This window comes from Larimichthys crocea, chromosome XIX (genome assembly GCF_000972845.2).
Source record: "Larimichthys crocea isolate SSNF chromosome XIX, L_crocea_2.0, whole genome shotgun sequence".
Classification (NCBI taxonomy): Eukaryota; Metazoa; Chordata; class Actinopteri; family Sciaenidae; genus Larimichthys; species Larimichthys crocea.
This window is the reverse complement of record NC_040029.1, coordinates 6,149,570-6,171,244: the sequence shown is the minus strand read 5'-3', so window position 1 is coordinate 6,171,244 and position 21,675 is coordinate 6,149,570. Positions and strand designations below refer to the sequence as shown.

Genomic DNA, 21,675 nt, shown 5'->3' with positions numbered 1-21,675 from the left:
TGAGGAGCTGAGATTTCAACCACATCATGAAAATAAGCAATCAGACCTTAATTATCTGCCACACTTTCTATTTCAAACCGTGTAAAACTGGAACATTATTATAATAAATAAGTGAAAGGATATCGGAACAGTGATAGTACCTAGTGGTATCTTGAAATGTTAGCAGCTGTATGAGCTGCAGCAGTTCTCCATACAGCTATCTGTCCTCCTTTAATTTCAGATATGTGAAGTGATTCGCCCGTGGTGATCTCTATTCAAACAATGGACTGGATTTAAAGAATAACGCTGACCTCAGAGTTCTGAAGCAGCTCAAATAGTCGTTGGTCTGGACTTTTATTTAAATGACTGTGGGGACGTCTACAGCGCCAAGAAGAGCTGAAGCCGTTTTTACAGTTGTATGAAGGCTGATAACGGGGTCCAATTTAATATTTTGCTTTAAATCTTATTTGTGTTTCAATTACCTAAATTGTCCACCACAAACTGGAATTTGGCTTTAGTTGTTTCCATAAAATGCCACGTCTTTATCGTGAAATACGTCTGATCACATGATACATTGTGCTGCAGATGTAATTATATTACAAATAACCAATCACGCACAACCCTCCTGCCAATCATGTTTCTGGTTCAGTCCTCACCTGTTTTGAAGATCTCGTAGCGCAGAGAGAAGCCCGCTCCCTGGTGGGCGTAGTCCGACACGAATCTGATTTGGAGGGAGGGTCCGGATGAGATGATTGGTGCTGGGGCGATGTTGCTGCAGTGTCTGCCCAGAACGTCGGCGTTTTCCGAAGTCCCGTCACGAATCTCGATGAAGTCATACCTAAAACACACAGACGTGAAAAAAAGATTATTCCCTGTGGTTCCCAGATTGAGTTTGCATTGAGCTTAATGCAGCAGGAAGGGATTACAAGAGGTAAAGAGATAAAAGGGGAGCACTGGAGGGTGGATAAACATAGATAGATAGTTATGAGGTTATGCAACAAGCTAAGCTAATAAAAACCAGACAGGTGTGGACCTATTTACCATCAGAGTTCAGCCGCCGGACAGAATACACAGTGTCCAAGCAAAGCATTTAGGCACACAAGACACAAGAAAATATATCTGCCACTTGGCTCTTAGTCAAGGCATCTCCACCTGACTTGTGCTTTTTCCCCTTAGCTGCATTCAATAAATTTAGAAAACAACCAAGCTCGGCTCAGGACGACAAACTCAGATCCAGCTCCAGCAAATCACTGAACCCTGGATCACAGGAAAGAAAAAGGAAGGAGGGTTGGGTTTGAAACAGAACACGCTTCATCTGAGGGCGAAGAAGATGCAGGCAAATAGACAGCCGGATGGATTCATTAATACGAGGCGTAAAAATAGACAGAGAGCCTCATGAAATAATAAAGAGGGCGAAGGCTTGGGGGAGACGAAAGGTGAGGATGTCGAGCAGCGCGGCGGGTGAGTTGGGAGAGAAATCGGGGTAAATAAATGTGAAGACGCTGCGGTTTTAAGCTTCCACGTGCTTGAGCTCTCAGCTCATTATGACCTTTGACAAGCCAACTGACCCTGAACGATAAAAGCAAATTCTTAACTGTCAGGTCAGAGTGTGTGTGTGTGTGTGTGTGCGTGTGTGTGTGTGCATGCGTGTTTTTATGTGAGTGTGAGAGAAAAGAGCCCACCTGGCTGATCCAGAATTAGCTCCTAACCCTGTGTGTCATTCCTCGAACATTATTAGACACATGCAGCGGCACCGAGTCACAGACGGAGGCGACACACATTTAACCGTCTGGAGCTCATATTATATCTGACAACCAGCTGAAGACTTGCACTTCTTTTTGTGTGCAGTTTTTTTTTTTATTTTCAAACATATAAAGTGCAGAATAAGAGTGAAAGGAAAGATTAAGTGAAGCCCAGCATGAGACATGACAAGTACAGTAGATTCTGACTAATGAGTGACTGGTATTTTAAAGTTCCCCTGCATCACTGTCAGTCTGGCTTCTCTCCACTCTTGTTCTTAAATTGCCCCGCATGTGTGGCAGATGGCGCTCCAGATGTTGTACTTTCAATCCCTCCATTTATTTGACAATGTTTTTAAGGGCCCTTCCGCAGACAAGACGAGCACAGTGAACCCAAAACTGTTATTTACTATAAAACACAGGTCTTCCAATAAATGATACCGTAGCTTTGTTGGTATGATTATGAAAGGAGCAGCCCACGCCTTGGAGCTGATAGTGAACCGCCGGTTTTTCAAGGTAGTAATTTGGGGACTCCATAATTTCTGTTTGTTGCTATCTCAGTGCTTAAATGCTGTTTTAAGTGAGTTTGGGTCTTCCTAATATTCACTTTTCTTTCTCTTTTTCTAAGTAGGTGTTTGTGTTGATGCTCCACGTGTGCGTATCTCCATTTTCTGCTAAATATGCATGCCGAAATGTTGCCTTTACAGTGTCTTATTGTGATTCCCTGCGTAACTAACTGCATCGCGACAGGAACCCTGCAGCTACGTCGAAGACACCCTCCCGACACAAACACTGTCTTCTGAATTAGTTCATAAAATGAAGCCATCAAAAAAACAAAAACAGGGCTGCTGTCTCATTAATTACTGTTATGGACTGTTTGATGCTGAAACAGACATCTCTGGGTTTAAAGAGGCAGCGCCTTGTTAATGTTCCAAACACGAAATTGTTGGTGTTTAAAGAAGTTTTCAGTAAAAGCTGAGGGGTACCAATCAGCGCCAGGCTGTGTTTCCCTAAGACCGCTTTTGTACTGCACTTTTGAATAAAAGCTGGATTAAGTGGAATCACTAAGCCGCTCATTCCTGCAGTATATTGATTCCTATACAGAGAATTCAAGCTGAAGACTGCTGACGGAGGAATAATCGCAACCACATCAATCGGGGTCAGGGTGGCACACATACAGGTGACGCAGTCATGTCACAGAACTCTCAGCACCGTGCATCTGACAGATGATGGAGAAAGAGGTGTGTTGTCTCTGAAAGAGTTACACAGTGACAGGAAGGTGGTGAAAGAGAGAAAGAGAGATGGGGGGATGACATGCAGAAATTGGCCACAGATCAGAATCGAGCCCTGGCCCAGTTTCATTCTGAGAGGAATACGAACTAGTCAAAACCAGTTAGAAACTTGTCTCAGTGTAAGGGAGTCCCTATGTCAGATGTTATGAGTAGGTTGAGGATGCTTATCAGGAATGAAAGGTGGTATCGAGTTTTGGATTGTGGGAACTGAAGGATCAGGCGTTGTTTACAAAAAAAAAATCAGGATGTCTTTCTTCGCTGCAGCCGCTCTTTGTCTCCGTCTGTCTCTCTCGAGGCCCTCGACTGTATCCAAGTGCAACGCTAAGTGCTCTTCACGTTGTATCTGTGCACCAGCATGGAAGAACACATGTGAATTATTCAAAAACAAATGTCGTTCCTCTCTACAGCGATCCATATACTGAAGCTATCGGCAGAGTTTCAGGAGCGGGACCTCGACTGTGCCATCCTCTGAACCCTCCCATCCTCTTTCGCTCTCCCCTCCCATTCTCCTATTTCTTCATCTCCTTCATACTCTCCATGGGGGCCTCAGGGGGTCTGTCGTGCCTGGGATTCCCCACTGAAGCTTCCCAGACACGAAGAAGTGTCTGTCTTTCATTTTATGGTGTCTTGTTAATGGGGTAAATTAAGACTTGCTGAGGACACATCTGAGTGTCCCCGCTGCATAACTACTGTATGTTGTACTACAGTTTGAGTATGTGAAGCACATCAGCACAAAAGAGCACTTGTGCTTGTGTGTAAAGAAGCCGTTGTCCAATTCTCTTATACATGTCTTGGTTTGTAATCCTGCTTTACCGAGGGCGATCGGAAAGGCTTTAGCGCCAAAGCTCCCACGGCGAGCCTGTAAGAGCCACGGCTATCCCTAAGTACGCCTGCTTAGGGCTGTAACTGACACATGCTTAGGGAAAACACACACTCGGAACATGTGCCAACAAACGCACACGCAGATAGTCAGATGTGCACGGACGCACGCGCAGATATAGTCAAACGGCGAGCGTGCTCGTACACACTAGTATCGCCAACACCAAGGATAAAAGGCCCGCGAAAGAGCTGAGAGCCTAATTAGGTTTTAATTGATTTTGGAGTGGGTCTCTCTCTCTCTCCCTCTTTCTGTCTTGCTCTCTCCTGTCGTGGATTAGCGTCAGTGAGTGAGTGTTCCTCAGATGTGATTATTGACCTGTTCGCTCAGCCTCTCCCCAGGCTCTGATGAATACATGCATGAGGGCCTGACGTGTGAGAGCCCGCTGTCTGTCTCTCTTGAACACACACTCCAACGCATTCCAAGACACTGCACACACACACATTCATTTGCACAAACCTGCGCCCATAAAGACACAACATTAGCATTGGCATACCACTCACAAACACATTCAAGCATTCACTTCATTCCATTAGGTGATGTTTTGATCCAAAAAACCCCGCCCATGTCTGACACCGTCCTTTCTCCATTCCCAGTTTTCTGTCTGTCTGTCTGGCGGTCTGTCTGGCTCTGCATGACTGGCCCTGTGTTCAGGGAGCCATTACGGGGGGCACCGGTTTCACCCCTCCCTCATTTGGCGAGGGAATGGATGCAGCTGAGGGAGAGGGGTTAAGGAAACGAAAAACCCCTCAAGGACCAGTAATTCTGCACCGGTCCAGACATGTCCCCTCTTCCTCTGCTCTCATATATCACTCCACCCCTCCGCCAAAACAACTAATTGCCTTTCACACCTTTTGCTGTTTGCTGGGGACATTTCCTGCAGCCATCGGCACCTAACCACAGAGGAGCACAACTGCAGTACTGTACGGATGTGTATTTATAGCTCTCTCGAGAAGTCTTTGTGGCCTTGGGGGCTCCGTTACGCTCGTCCCCGCTATAAACAGATCAGCAAAACAACATCCTTCTTTTTATCTTTTGTGAAATTGGCTACCTTTCTGTTTACATTAACTGCATGTCAGCAGAACAACGAGTTCCGTATCCCAATTGTGTTTCATTTGACCTAAATGTCTCCATAAATACATAAAGCCTTCACTGGGAAAGTCGAATTTACACAAAAGATTAACACATAATTTGCTGTGGGCACGTCATGGTCGTCTGATTTATTTTGTTTATGCCGTTAAAAGAGCGGCAGCTGTTCGAGAATATCAGCAAACCAAACTTGGCTGTGCTCAGACACTTGAGGCCTTCAGTTGAAATGAGTTTCCTCGCTGCTCTGTTGTGTGCCCCCCCCCCCCCCCCCCCACACCCGCCCCCGCTCTGTTTTTCCAGAAGCAAAAAAAACCCACAAGATCCCAGTCCGGTAAACAATGAACAACTGCCTGTCGCTCCTTTCTTCTCCCTCTTCTCTTGATGATGCACAGAAGCAGAAATTAAGAGAGGCGGTGCATGTGCAGTAGACACACACACACACACACATAGACATGCACAAGCATCTACATACATGCACTCTCCTCCCGCCCTCGATGGGGACTCTAATAAACCATAAGTGCCTCTGAAATATTAACTAGATTCTGCGAGCAAAATCCCTGCAGATCCACAAGGCCTGCCATCTTCAATCTAGCCCCAAAACAAATAGCACTCCCCTTCCTCATCTCCTCATGCCTCACCTCCCTCTTCTGCTTGTCCATCACGGATTCATACTTACAGATGACTGGGGCCAAACCGCTGACCACAGGCGGCCCGGGCTCGGCCCCAGACCTTCTAGATCGGCATTGATCTGAAACATCAGACTGTATAACTGCCGTCTGGGCTAAAGCCGGGACCCCGCCGCACCCCGGCTGGATGCTTTTTGATCGACCTACATCAACATATATGTGCGATGGAAATTTCCCCATGCCGGACGCTAAGATTTGTTCCAGCGGAGAATTTAGACCCAGCTTCACATGGCTAGAATAATCTCACTGATAAGAGCAATCAATCAAAGACAGCATTTGAAATGCTTAACAACAGTTTCTTTCATTTAACCATACCTGGTACTTCTTATATCATCATTACAGCAACTGTAATAGTCACGTTGCACGCTGATGACCATGATCTTGTCCTAAACGCCGGCCATGGGCCAGATATTGACGCACCAGAACCTGAACATGTCCCTCAAGTCATGACCTCTGGCAGCTCATCTGTCTCTCCTTTCATCCTTAACCATCACCCTCCTCCTCCTCACCTCTTTCTCCCACTGCCTCCGGCCATTGCTGATCATCTATCGATTTCCCATTACAAGCGGAATACAGACATTGATCCCACACCTCTCTGCTGCCCCTTTGGGTATTAGTAAGAGGGTGATATCATACACACACACATGAAAACACAAGAGAGTTGTTGCTATGCGTAGGAGACACCTCTCGCTGTGAAGCTTGGTGTGTTTTGGAAAGTTGTATGGTGAAATCTAATCAAACCTCAGGCTGCGTCCAATAACAAATGACCAAATAAAAGTGAGAAAATAAAAAATCACAAAGGTGGAAGAAATGGATCTTCCAGAATGAGCATTGTTTTATGGCGCGTGTGTGTGTGTTGTTTGCGATCCTGCCTATGTTCAATTCAAGTGTGTAAAAATAAAACACTTCCACCTCGGGCGAGAGGTGAGGGAGAATGAAAGAACAAAGGGAGGAAAGAGATGGATCAAGAAAGGGAGGGAGGAAGATGAAGTGAAAGAGAGAGAGAAAGGGGGAGGGAGAATCGTCTCCACCTCTCTCCCCTCTCCTGGTGTATCACTAGGTAGCATCCTGGGGCTTGGTGATGGCAGATTGCATTAGAGATATGGGCCTGATATTTCATCTAGCCTTTATTACATTTAGTTCACATCAATCGGCTGGCAACCTGGAGGTAAGAGCTATTTGGCACGCGGCCGGACTCCCCCTGAAATGAAATCCTGAATTAAAGTGCCACCTCAGACATGGAGCGCCTGCATAACGCTGCGGATTTGATTGCTGCAGTAAAGCCGTGGTTTGGCCACGCTACACCGTCCGAGTACTGAGTGTTTGAACCCATTGAGGGAGAATCACCAGCTGGCCGGGGATATTAGGCAGAGTTCAGACCCTTTGCCTGGGCTGACCAAGCACTTTTCTCAGGTTTTATAAGGGCCTAAAGGGCCCGAGGGGGGATGTGATGGCCATGAGCACTCTTACACTGACAGCCTGCATGCCTAAGTGTGTACGTGTGTGTGTTTTTAAAGCGTATCCACTGAAAACACATGTCCATTTACAGTCTTTATGACCATGTTAATTTAAATTTCTCTTTGTGTGTATCCACCATCAGCGGTCCAGACCACATAGCTCGGCGTCTTTCAGGTAACACACAGCTCGGGTTTTTCTCTGCTGCCGTCTCTGTAATCCCGGCTGTCACGCAGATTTTTAGCCTTGACCGAGATGGTGAGCCCTCCACCTCTGCAGCCCTCCAGCACCCCTCCCTTCGCCCTAACCTCGCGGAAGACCGTGAAAACATGCAAAAACCTACTCGCTGCTCACTCACACTGCCGTGCCTAATCATACAGGCATAAAAAAAAAAATTGAAAAAAAAGGAAGCTACCCATAACTGCGCTACAGGGCTTAGATCAATCTGGGTAAAAAGCATAGCACTGGACGGAGAGAGCAAGAATATCGAGCTGTACTTCGGCTTTCCCCACTTATTTCTGCTGTTATTTCTGCGCCCCGAAGGGAAATGCATCCTCCATGCAACACAGAAGGGCAAACACATTAGTGTTAGAGGTTATGCATAAATAAATGTTGGCGTGATCCTCTATTCCTCTAATGGGCCTTGAAAATGAGGGTTATCATTGGGAGGCTGGATGGATAGATGGATGGATGGATGGATGGATGGATGGAGAGAGAAGGAGGGGAAAGGGAAGTGGCCAGTCTTACAAACTCAAACACTTGCTTGCATGCTTGAAGAGTTACTCACATGTAGACGCTTTTTCCCACCCACGCTCGCTGACTCCGTCTCTCTCGCACACACACACACTCATACTTAGAGGATGAAGGGAGATTGAGTGGGAGTGTGTGTTAGAGGGCAGGCCAAGGCCTTGGTCCCTCCAGGCGAGCGTAAAAAAGAAATAACCCCCATCTCAATAAAACCCTCTGCGGAGAGAGAAAAGAGGAGGCATTTCGGTTTTCTCTGCCCTGCACGCCTTGGGCTGTAAGAAACTGCTTGACACCCTGCTTATCATCGGCTGAGCCATTCCTCTCTGTGCCGTTGCAGCGGGGAAGTCCAGTGTGCTACAGTGTTGACACCGTGACGCTGGTGTAAAAGCCTTATTACTCAGAAACATATTGCGAGGGAGATAATTACGCAACATTTTGCCTTTGACAAAAGCGACAGAAACCTGGAGACACAAAGCCGAGACATCAAAATAACATTTCCAGTTCACTGCGATGTGACACGGCCGCCTGAATAGAACCAACAATCAGTACAAAACCCTTTCACCAAAGCAGCCATTGATGTTCTCATGAAAGTGACATTTTTTCTCCTGGCCAGACAAAGTGCTTTGTCTGTGAACAATGTAAAAAACACCCATGTAGGATTATTAATTCTTCAATTTACTGAGGGAAGGGAGGGCTGGAGCAAGGAAATAAGAAATAAATGGACATAATTGCAGAGAGTACGCTGCTAAATCTCGTCTGTGTTCACTTCAAACAGACCAATGACAAAAAGTACTCAGGATGGGCAACGTGTGTGAAACTCCCTGACTCAGTTGTATAAAAGCGGATTAAACTGTGGAAATTGTGACTTCTCCCTCCTTCCTCTGAGGTCAAAGACAATAGAAGACCTTATGATTTGGATTATTCTTGTGTCTGAGAAAGGAAACTAACCAATGCAGTCATATCCAGACAGCAGCTGGGCCTCATTCTCCACTTCTTATCTGTTTATTCTCTGCCTTTTCCCACATACTATCTGCCTTCCGTGTCCAAACGCGTATACAGACTTTTAAATGCTGCTTGGCATTTGATTATCAGATGGAGGTGGATTAGAGTCGCATAGGCCTGATAACGTCATATTGTTGCATGCATAGAATTCTCAAAGTTTGTCTAAACCTTCTGATTGATCGATAGGAAAAACTTGTTCCAAGCTGAATAATACAAAAATATCTTCTGACAAATGACGTATTTGCGTCTTACATCATCAGTTTAACCAGCGGACAAAACCCGAGGATTCATTATCGAGCCATTCAGATCATTATTTCCATTCGGTCATCATTGTGACGTGCTTTGGCCGCATAGTGCGATTGAGACCCAAAAACTCAGTGGATGTGGAAACTAAAAATTTTCTTTGATTTCATTTTCTGCTCTCTGAACTGGGTTATGTGCAGCTAACGTGCCCTTGAGCAAGGAATCCAAGTCTGTAATTGCTCTGGAGAAGCCTTTAAAAGTCTAATACTAAAAGTCTGTGGTTGTACTGGGCAGCATCCAGGATGTAATGTGTGTAATGGTGTAAAAAAAAAAAAAAAGAGAGAGAGAGACGGCTCTGAAAAGAGCTCACAATAAATAATTATTTCACAGACTTAATGGTCTGCGTTTTGCAGAAACGCTTGCATCTACAATTAAAATTTCCTTTGCGATTGACCTGTTGCGGTCAAAATGTGGAAAACGTTTCAGCAACTTGGGATCGGGCCAAAACCGCCAGCAGGGAATCATCATAATATGTAAAAATCAGCGTGGCCCAACAGGAAATTACTTATTTGAGCTACAAACGCTTTTGCAGCATGCTAATGAAAGTGTCAACACAAATCATCATTCAGCCAGAATAATAACACACTGTGGAGATGTTGGTCAAAATCATTTTAGCCTGATAGAAAAAGAGTGATTTATCGACGTCACATGACTCCGCCCCCGTCCCCCGTCCCCGGCTTACTTGCAGTCCAGCCTCTCGATCTCAAAGTGCGGGTTGAAGTTGAGGACGATGCGCTGCGACGGCTCTGGCGCGGTGATGATCCAGTGACAGTTCTGGTGAGGCGGGTACTCCAGAGGATAACCAGGAGAGGTGATGTAACCCGCCTCGCTGGCATCATAGACGCCTCCACAAACTGTTGCTGCGATAGAAGGAGAGACAAGAAAGGTGGGGGTGCAGGGTTATTGATTGGAAAACTGAGTAAGCTTTTATATTAAACATGGTGTTGACGCGTTTCTACATCTGTAGTTTGACAGTGGCTCAGCAGACGCTGCTTCATTTACGGCGTTTGTGTGTGTGAAGATGTGACGGGCAACAAATGAGCAGTGAAACAAAGCAGGCAATTTAGGTCGTCGGTTAGAATGAAATTGGAAAAACTTCTCCATTGTGGATTCTCAATGCGAGTGAGACCACATGGGTAGGCTATTAAAACAATAAAAGATCATCACTGCTGCATTTGGTGCACACACACACACACACACACTTATATGCAGAGAAACAGCTCTGTGCGTTTTTCACCCTCTTCCACACCCAGCCTCTTATCTCCTCCGAGCTCCCCCCGTTGGGAACGTTCTCCAAGTGTAATTGTTGCTCCGGCAAACCAATCTGCAAACATTAGGACACATTCCCTGATTCCTATCTCACTCTCCCAGGAACAATAGCCTGCCAATGGCATCGCTCGACAGGCATGGACAGGAAGTGACACACAGACGGCCTGTCTAGCGGGGTTCTGGGGGGGTCACCCCGACTCTGTAATGAGAAGCTAACGTGGCAACAAAGGCCCCATTCTCCGCTCACGCCCCGACAGAAAAGGCGGCTGCCGCGCTTCGCGTTATCTCCCACAAACACGCTAAACACATAAACTCACATGCACGCACAAAAGAAACATGCATATGGCTATTCGGCGCACACACACAGCACTGTGCACAATGCTTCTTTTATTACTCTCCCATTGCAATAGATTTGCAGGCATTATTATTCTTTACGGAGGCAAAAGGCGAAACGTGTTCTCCATGACAACAGCGGGGGGGCGGTTCAGCTACCTATCTCTGTATATGTGTGTGTGTGTGTGGTTGCTGATGCACCAGGGAGATCTCTAAATGTAATGAACTTTGTGATATTGAGCTCAAATGTTTTCTTAATATCATAGCTGTGAGGAAAACACCAGCGAGGAAGGAAGGAAACCAGACGAACTGAAGCTTATGGCATACTGCTATTAACAATCCACGACCGAACGGTGGGCTTAACCACTCAGCCGCTGAGCTGAACCTATTCCTGACATAAATGGGTTGATATTCTGCTTGTTTTTATTGAAAGCATCAATAAAGAAAACGGGAAAAAAGGAAAGAAAAAAAAAAAAGAACACACGGCACCAAAGGCTTGAAGTGTAATAGACCCTTCAAGTGATGACATTTCCACCGCCTATTGTGCTTAAAAGGCACACTTAAGATTCTCTGACATTTGATAGAGCTGCGATGGCTTCCTTACTTTGTTACCGGAGAGAGGAGCGATGCCCACGCTCGCGCAGCAGGCGCACAAACACACACACACACACACACACACAGCTGCCGGTGATTTCATGTGAGTGCGTGACTCCAGCCGCCCACGAGAACCCCGCACACACAAGTTTGAAGCTGTGCACACATGAAGGGGGTGCACAGCTTAAACACACTCCCACACGTTCGCTCGTGCGTACACACAGTCGCTGCTCCGTGTTCAAACGGGCCACCCACGCACACACACACACACATGCACACACATCCAAATACACACAGAGGGCCTGTCAATCACAGAGGTGGAAAAAAAACAGCTAACTGAAAAATTTCACAAAGATAGCAGGGATGGCAAAGAATGACACACACGTGCACACACACACACACACACACACACAGACATCTCTTTATCTGCCGAGGCTGTGCACACAGACAGTCATTGTTGGGGGGGGGTCTATGGAGGGAACGGTGTGCAAGAGGCTATCAGCACGCAGAGCCCCAGCAGATTAAGCCGTTTGGGGAGAATCCTGCAGCCTCGACACTTTTTCCCTGAGCTGTCCATTCAGTGGCCTCCAAGGAGGATGAAGTGGAGGGGTGGAGGAGAGGAGAGGAGAGGAGGAGGAGGAGGAGGAGGAGTGTGGAAGGATTACAGCAGGAATGGAAGAGGCGAAGGAGAGGGGATGAAAGCGAATAGGGAGAGAGGGGGGAAAAAGGAGGTCGATGGAGGTGGGAAGGGGCGGATGGACGGTGGGCGGCTGCGAGGACATAGGTGGGAAGAGCGAGGGAGGAGTGGCAGGCGGGAGGAGAGAGGGAAGGAGGTCGAAAAAGGTGATGAGGAAGGAGAAATACAGAGGGTGAGGAAGAGAGAGGAGTAGTGTGTGAGTGTGTGTGTGTGTGTGTGTGTGTGTGTGTGTGCTGCACACAGAGCCTGACGAGCCTCATTAAGACATGCCTGCTATCCAGCGGCTCCCTGTAGACACTGACCCCACTGGGAAACCTCTGCCAGTCAGCTCACACACACACACACACACACACACACACACTCTCTTGTGTGTGTTTGTGTGAGTGTGTTTGAATGAGTGTGTGTGTGTGTGTGGATGTTTATTTGCTGCTGCTGCTAGGAAGAAAATAAAGAATAAGGAGGGGGGATGCAGCAACACTAAATCAACGGCTGCGGGAAGATTCTGATGACAGATGTGTGGATTGTGTTTTTTTTCCCCTAATTGCTCGAATATCCGTGACAATTAGTTAGCACAAAATATGTGTGTGTGTGTGTGTGTGTGTGTGTGTGTGTTTCAGTGCCGAGCAGAATGTTTTGGTGAGAGCAGAACTTGTGGTGTTGGATGAGTAACACGGGGGAAGAACTCATGAATTACACTGTCTCTTCTAGTGGAGGAGCCAATCTGTCTGCACACACACACACACACGCACACACACACACACACACACACACACACACAGTGCCACATTTGTTTCTACCATGCAGGAACCAAAACCTTGTTACACAAGAACAATGTCACTACTGTATGTGTGTGTGTGTGTGTGTGCAGTGTATGAGAGATTGAGAGTGTGTTTTCAGGATGAAACTGAAACATTTGCATCTACAAATTGTTGTGTCGACAAAATGAATGTTGAGTTAGACCTCTCCAAGATGGCTGCCTCTGTGTGTCATAGACATTGTTTAATTCTGTTTTCTTTCCTGATTTAATACATCACACTAACGCACACCTTTGTGAGTGAGTACTGTGCTCAAACTATAACTAAGTATTATAAACGTGTGTGTGCCGCATTTGTTTTTAGCCTAGATTGAAATGTGTTAAGTTAAATCATTCTCTGCGTGTGTGTGTCTAGTCACTGCAGATCAAGTCAAACCCACAGATGTCTTTGTACCCGCTGTGAGTGCCTTTATCTTCATTATCTGGGGAAATGTGCATATGTCTGCATGTCTTAGCTCATGTTCTGTCGTGTGTGTGTGTGTGTGTGTGTGCGCGCACGCCCCCCCCACACGCGCCCGCGCTCTCATTTCTATTAGCCGCCTTATCGGAGGGAAGTATGGCGTCACGCTTTGGGATAAGCTGCGAGTGTGAGGAGAGGCGCTGATAAATCCCTCCATCATTCCTAGTGTCCCCTCCCTCCCCCACCTTAATTAAAAAGTGCTATCACCCAGAGTGAGGGAATGAGAGGGGAGAGTGGGCAGCACTCATCCATTCAGTCAAGAGCAAGGGGTTGTCTCCGAGACTGCTTTTAATCTCACCCATTCCACACTAGACTGGACCCGAGGAGAGGGAGAGGAAGGAGGAAGGGATGAAGAAAAAGCCCTGCACTTTAAGACCTTTACGCTGAGGTCCAATGACGGCGCTTTTGGGAAGACGAGGCGGGGCATTAGTGTGTGTTCACATGAATGAAAAATCCACCATTTATTCAATATATAAAGCATATCTTAGAGATATAAAACATTATCAAGATTCCAGTTTCAAAGCTCTCTGGAATTCCTCTTTAATGTAACTTTCGGGCACTTGTTGCATTCACTTGCGTCAGTGGATTCAGCTTTCATAAGTTAGGTGCCCTTGAAGCAAAAAAAAAAAGGAAAGAAGAAAACTTCAACAAATAACCTTAAAACACCAAATTTCACATAATCCTGCAAAGGAATGATAATATAATGTGAATAAAATGATATAACTCACTAACCTAACTTGCAAAGCCCTCCATAACCAGATCCCCTGCTATCTCAAGGACCGGAGTCTCCTCCATCTCTCTGGAACTCAACAAACCTCTGCACTAACCTGTCTACATTTAAAACACCACGCAAAAGTGCTTTTAATGTGTGATTAATGAGGTGTTGTATATTTTCAGTGTGTCGTTTGATGATTTTTTTCTCCGGTTAAGTGTCTTTGAGTATCATGAAATGGTTTGGGAGGTTTGGAAATTCAATTTTTCGATGATTTGCACCACACTCGGTGCAAAATGGCAAATTAAAAAAAAGACACTTGTGCTGTTTGTTTTCAATATATTCTGCAGACACTTTTTTTCCCCTGACAAATAAGCAACAAAGTGACCAAAAAACACACACCAACAAGCAACAATCAGCCCGGAGATGCAACACACTCCGACAAAAGCTTTTTGTTTAACAGTGTTAAATGTGTTTAAGGGATTTTTTTTCCTCCTTTCTTTTAAAGAACTAACAAAAGCTACATCAAAAGACAGATAATATCCCCAAATCCTCTTTCCCCTCTCTCTCTTTTCTTCCTCTCTTTCTACTCCTCCTTCCCTAACAGGATAAGTGCCCCATGCTAATCAGCTAAATGCACAGTGCCGGCCACATCGTGATCAATGGTTCAATGGATCAATCGAGTAAACAGATGGTTGCTGGTGGCTGCAGGGGAGGAGGATGGGAAGGAGGGGAGGGGGGGGGGGGGGGGGGGGGCTAATCCTAAACACTACCTGCCTACAGTATCATGTCTCTTCCTCCCCTGGTGCACTCTTTTGTCTCTTGTGCGGCGGCATCAAACCTGCACCGCCGAAGCACTTTTTCACAAAAAGATTTCCCTGTCGAAAAGAATGGAAACAGCCCGAGCCGACATCAGCAAGAGGGGAGCTGTGAGGAATTGAGCTCTGCTGCAAGAGTCTTGGTGATTTGTTGCCCCCCCCCCTCTCTCCGCCTTACACCTTACAGAATGTTACCTTTCAGTGGAGCTGACTGCTTAAAAACGCTTTCTGGTAGAAATGCAGCTCATACAAAAGCAGGTTTTTTTTCCTTTACATTCACACCCATAACTCCCCTCTTTAACCCTGCTTGTGAATAACAGTAAATTTAAAATGCTTTGCCTCTTGACAATGCAAACCACCCTCCAGCTCCCGTCTAAGCCTGTCCCCGAGCGCCCGTTAAGACCCCCCCTGTGATGGCTAATGCGGCAGAGTGAAAGACCCAGCTCTGTTTTATTTATGGGGGTCTTGATTTTAATTTCACCCCAAGTGTGGTGGGCTGTACCGGGGCTTTGCGTGAGCGCGGTGACTCTCATACCTGACTGGTATTGAACGGCCCCGCTCAGTTTGTCTTTGGCTATGAATGCTAATAGGTGACCTTGTTTTCACAGCTGATACCTCTGAGGCTGGGGCAGATTAAAACACGGAGAAATGCAAAAAGAATTGAAGTGTGGGTTTCAGAGGAGGAGGAGGAGGAGGAGGAGGAGGAAGTATGAAGGCACGGGGGAAAAAACAAATAGAAAATGGCCAACAAAGAGAAATAAAAATGAGAAAGTCCTTTCAACCAGGAGCTAAAAATTGGAAAATAAATGATTAAAGGAGTAGAAATCCAACTCTGGAAGAAGTTGATACCATAGGTAGAGAAGATGCACAGCCGCCCACTCAATAAACATGCAAATGAGCTGCTTAATGGCCTGAATATTAATGCTCACGGTAAGGAGTAATTGATGTACATGTCACTGAGTCAAACTGTTGTGATTACAGTAGAAGTGGAGTGGAGGTCTCTCTGCTTTGGCCAGAAGATGTCAGAAGATATTCCACGTGAGGACACCACCAGCAGAGCACAGCGGGGCCACGAGTGGAAATGTCCAAGCCAGACTTTTTTTTCTTTATGGTTCATCTACCATGGAAGATTTTTACACTTTGTGAGGTTTCTGGCAAGAGATGCTTCAGCCGCGCATCATTTTGTTCCAAAACATCACATTTTAAGAGAAACCTTTTGCTGCTGGAAATCTATCAAGTCGCTAAAAAAGCAGATGGAGTCCATCATCGAATGCTGGAACTCTTTGGAAACCTTTAATGTGACTCCAATGTGCTTGACTTTCATGGGAGCATCGTTTCGTAACAGAGCGTCTGCTTTTTAAATATAGATCCTCTCCACTTCTTTTATTTTCCAGCTCTCTGTGGAGCTCTGGTTGTGATTTTTTTTTTACCCCTTGCAATTTAGCTGTGTCGCCTAGACCAAAGTGTCACTTCGTAAAACCCTTAATGCGATCTGTTCCCTCTAAGTCCAGTGCCATTTTAACTCTGTGACCCCGGCAGGCTTTGATGTTGCCCTTTCCTCTCACACTCTCTTTAATGCAACCCCCCCTCACCCTTCCCTGCTCACTCTCTGCTCCAAGTCTTCCTTGTTCCTTTCTGCTCCTCCACATTATGGCCTTGTGGATCTCAACAGCCACCCTCTTTCTGTCCCCCCTCCCTCTCTCTCTCCTCTCTGGTGCACCTCCCTGTTCTGTCTCTCTTTCAGTCTCTCCTTCCTCTGGCATCTGTGTGTAATGTGGCTCTTGAGGGGAGCATGGAGGCAGGGACATGCGGTGCAGTGTCTTGGCAGGGGAAATAGAGAGAGAGAGAGAGAGGGAGAGGGGGGTGATCTAGCTCCTTGCTTGCCTGATGGCTGCCAAGAGGCCCACATCTGTCTCTGATCAACGGGTACACATGCGGCACACACACACACACAAATTCACAGGGATGGCTGCGATGACTGTCCTATTTAAAACAAGTAGCCTGAACAAGAGGAAGAGCCCATATGAAGTGAAAAGAGCTCGGCTTCCCCGTTGAGGCGCACGGGTGGGTGGTGTCGTAAAGGATCAACAGTCTTCATGGAATCATGAACAGCTCGTCACCCTGCTGCTGGAAGGGAAGCACAGCTCCCAGCCACATGTAGACGACTCCACAAACAGCAATAAACTCTACATTTTATTTGGAATACTGAGTGGAAGAGATAAATGAGCACACAACATGCATGCATGTTATTGTTTTGTCCCTTTTCTCTGCGTAAAAATCCCATCTGCCGACGGGCGGCCAAAACGCACACGCAAACATGCAATAAAGCGCTGACACTCGGGGTGAAAGCCCCGTAAAAGCAACAAGAACGCTGGAGTACGTAAGTACAAGGATGAGTGAACGCGAGGCCATGTGTCATCCCACCGGTGGCGTCACATCTCCGTATGGTAAGCCCCAACAACACCTCCAAAAGCCCGCTCACATCCTGCGCATTGCTGGAGCGGCGACCAATGAATGAGTCGTTATTCTTATTTTTTTTGGATCATCTTTATGAAAGTCACCAGATGGACCGCTGTGCTCCCCGGTGTTAAATCCACATTTAATGAGGCTTCTAAATAAATTTGGCGCTATCTGGTGCTTGAGCTTTGCTCTCTCTCTCTGTAGTGTATCAGATATGTGCTCGTTTGCCACAGCGCCGTTTCCCTGTTTAAGTGCCTTAAAGCAAGGCTCTGAATCCCTACCTGCGCTATAATCCCCCCCCAGCTTATTGTTATTTGATTGCCGGGAGTGCGCGGAGGTGACGGTGCGCCGCCGCCTGGAGCTGCCGGCGCTCAGCCACCAGCAGCCCTGCCTTCAACCCCGCACACACAACCCCGAGGAACACGAGGAGATAGAGAAGGAGAGAGACTCGCGGTGTCTGGTGAAGATAATGATTATAATGGCGGTGATTACAGCCATATTAGTCAAATCCTACGATGACAGTGGAGCTTTTACGCACGGTTTCTTGGACACCATGCGGATTTGTAAAATAGCGGGTTATAGCCCAGCCCACGCCTAAAAGCTGTCTCCATCCTGATGTGAAATAGCATTTTAATTAGGTTTGTTTATTCCCCCTTGATGAATAATTAAACCTAAGACAAACAAGGAGAAACTCGGGCTAAACAATGTGTGTGAATTTTCTAAAGCTTCGTGCATATAATCAACTCGTTCTCCAGTGAGTACACTGAGCTGATGGTACGATGATCCTGCTCCCAGTCTAGTCTAGCTGGGACAGATAACTGCTTCCAATCTTTTAAATATTTGATGATGGAAGCATCTTAGTTCTTGAGTTTGAAATGTTTAACAGCTGCATGGCACAGGGATCAATTCAATTAGTCACCGGCTTCATTTTAAAAAGTCATCATGCTGCCTATGATCTCAGGTTTGTGATGAAACACACATTAGGTCATATATATGTAATATTAATACACACACCAGTATTTAGAAATATTCTGCATGTTACATACACACATATATATACTATAAACAATTGTTAGGGGGAAAAGACACAATTTGGGAATCTGGTAATAACACAATGGCTTCATCATGTCAGGCTATTGTGAATTGAAATTATGTAAAACACTGATTTTTAAAAAGGGTTCAATAATTGTAATAATTATGCCCCACGGATTAAATTAAATGTGATCTTTAGATTACATCCACGCGTCTCAGACTCAGATTATTATTTTTTTTCCAATTTGGCGTGCGTCAAAATCACAGAAGTAACTTAAACTCACCATCTTCTCCTCTCACTCTTGATGCCAGATGACACATTGCCATTAAAAATCCAATCAGCGATGACACAAAATCCATCTTGGATGACGCAGAAACTCGTGGAGAGCTTTTAAGTTTCTAACGTTCCCACCTCGTAGGATATAGATTATGCTGCTCCTCAAAAGAAAAAAAAAGAAGAAACAAAATCCAACAAAACGTCTGGCAGCAGTCAAAACTAGACCACTTCAGTAATAATCCCACGGCATTTATTAAACCATCGGTGGAGAAAAGTACGTGCCAACTACATGTCACTGAAGAAATTCAGAGATCTTATATTTGCGCAGCCCTTCAGCCTTTCAAGTCTGTCCATCCAAAAACGAGTGAACAAACAAACTCCTTGATCAATACTGTGTGCGCTCCGCAGCTGGGAGGCTTCAGCGCGCCGGAGGGTCTGGACAGCGGCCCCAGGGTGCGTCAAGTTCCGACTGAGAAGCTCCCTGTTCCCCCCCCCCCTCTCCCTCTCTGCGTCCCCGCGTATTTTGCGCACACGAGGGTTGACTCTCCAGTCGGTGCTTGATATCAGCGAGCTTAAAAGTCCAAAGTAACAGCTCTCAAAGCCTGGGAAGCCTCAGCCCGAGTGTCCGGAGCTGCTTTTCTGTGCGTAAATAAAAAGTGCTGCGCTCTTGCTCCCCAAAAAACACCGCTCGTGTCATGCCACCTCCTGAAGCACCGCTACTCTCTCCGGTGTGTCCTTCTCTCTCTCTCTGGTAGCGGCTCCGCACAGCCTGCGCTCCGCTCCGACACCGGCGTGTGTCCTGCGTACGCGTCTGGGAGGTGTGTGTGGAGTGTGTGTGTGTGTGTGAGAGAGTGATCGCGCTTTTGAGCTGAGCAGCTATCGCGTTACAGTCACGGCGCCTCGGCTCCGCCCCCTCCCGTCGGTCGCTGATTATAGGGAGGGGAGGGAGGGAGAGCGCGCACACGCGCCCCACTCTCTCTCTTTCTCACACACACACACACACATACACGCACACGCACAGACGCATCCCCCCTTTCAGCAGATCCCACAGATATGAACTCCTCCACAGATAAGGCCCAGATAAGACATATTGTAATGGTAAACCAGGGAGCAGAACTTCTCCTAGGGCTGTTTTCTTGGAGAATAAACAGAAAGGAGACGTGAGGATGAGAAAGAAGAAGCCCAGAAAGAAGACAGGGGAGGAGTATCTGACTCTGGGGAGGGGGGGTGGCTGAGTAACAAACAGGCGTGAGGCTGCGTTTCGCCACAAAAAACACATCAAACGAGTCGGAGTCAATGTCAAAGCCCACGACTCAATAGAGAGAGCCCACCTCAGCCCTGCCCAATCTCAGCCCTACAATCAACAGGCCTAAATACAGAGCGCAAGGCCGTATAATGACACAGTAGTGAGCTTAAAATAATCTGCTGAGAAAGGCCTCTCCAGCGTCCAGCCCATGTGCCCTGCCTATGGCTTGTATTACCGTGTAATGTAATGGACTGGCTGAGGCCTGGCTGTATAATGAGGTACAGTATGTAGCCTCGCTGGCATCTTTATTTGGAACAGCTAGGTGCATTCCTAAAGGTCAGGACACATGGGGAGCTTTTTGGGGCAATGTAAGACACTACACACCTTCCTGCAAGACCATTTATGCACGTTAACCACAGGTGCATGCTTCATATTTTTAAAAAAAGGAATTGAAATTAACGTCAAAGATCATCATCTTGTCTCATTCTCCAGGGATCATGACTGGCATGAGTTGTAAACAAGGTCAATAAAAGACCCTGATGCCCTTGACAGAAGGTTGTATGACTGTCAGTCTGTCTGTCTGTCTGTCACCTCAGTCAGCCGTCATCCCCTGCCTCTCTACACCCCCCCTAGGTTGACTAGATGCCATCAACTTACAGTCTGTCAGTCGTTTTCTAAACCCACCTCTAGCTGGAGGGCACGGCGGCTGTCAGACATCACTGTGATTGGCTAAATCTGAGCCTCGGGTCCACGCTGGCATTAACCAGTTTGCCATGTGCCGCACTGTGGAGTTGTTTATGTTTACGTGCGTATGTGTTTAGCGCTCATTAAACTCTTTCCGATAAGCGGGTGCTGATGTTCAGTTAACCCCCGGACCCCCTTTCACGGAGATAGAGAGCGATAAAGAGTGAGCGAGCCGGTATAAAACCTTCAAGCAAGTCACTTTCTGTTCTGTTCCCCCACTCCCCGTCCCCAGGGGTCATTTGATACTCCTCTCTCCCATTTGTCAACATCTCTTGCCCCCACCGTCAGCCTTCAACCCCCAAAATATTGGGTCAATGCATGGCTAATGGAGGGCAACAGTCCACAAGAGAACCTGAGAAAGACAGAGATACAGAGAGAATGTCGTGGGTGGAATGAGTTTGTATTTATCCCACGGGGGGAAATACTTGCAGCCCTCCTATGTACAACTCTTGTATATGAGTTCATGTTTTGGCAACACGATAAATGCTGAACTGCATTTCCCAGAGACCCTCTGTCTGTCAAACTGTGGGACACTTTTATTTAATATAGAAATATGAGTCTTGCTTTAGCCCATTCTGCTTAAATACAGATGAGGGAGATATGCTGCATTTATAAGACTAAAACGTGCATGGATTGGTTAGGTTGTTGGATAAGAATGGATTATGGCAAGGGTACCAGACTTGTAGAGTGTCAGGAGTTGGTGTGTTGCGACATGTAGATGCTGTTTAATGTGGATTTGGAGGGGGCTTTGACTTTTTCTCCACCACCGAGTGTGTATTGGTAGGTGGCAGAGGATTGGGTGTGGATTGGTGCGATTTTGTGATGGTGCGAGGGCCGTGTGGGTGCTATAGTGTGAGCCCCGGCTTTAAAAAGCCACAGGACGCTGTGTCTCTCAGTGTCAGAGGCTGTTTAAGTACCACACGGGTGAAATCAAACATTTAACCTGCAGCTGAAATATGTGAACCCACCCCCCCAAAGTATTTCTCCCCGGGTCCTACCATCTGTATTCCCTCTGTCATCTCTCTACAGTCGACAAATGGCTGCCATACA

The 21,675-nt window shown here is 46.6% G+C and overlaps 1 protein-coding gene across 2 annotated transcripts in view; it reads right to left on the bottom strand.

Annotated features, from left to right (window-relative positions):
• Positions 1 to 19,503, bottom strand: part of nrp2a (neuropilin 2a) — a 57,061-nt gene extending 37,558 nt beyond the window's left edge. Inside the window, exons 1-3 of one of the 2 annotated variants that reach the window (XM_019272741.2) lie at positions 18,643 to 19,503; positions 9,852 to 10,029; positions 636 to 817 (exon numbers count right to left, since the gene is read on the bottom strand). In XM_019272741.2, coding sequence (XP_019128286.1) covers positions 636 to 817; positions 9,852 to 10,029; positions 18,643 to 18,718 — 436 coding nt within the window. In that variant the 5' untranslated portion in view covers positions 18,719 to 19,503. The remainder of the gene's footprint in view (positions 1 to 635; positions 818 to 9,851; positions 10,030 to 18,642) is intronic. The other variant, XM_010750227.3, reaches the window with a different exon arrangement.
• Positions 19,504 to 21,675: the final 2,172 nt, after the last annotated feature.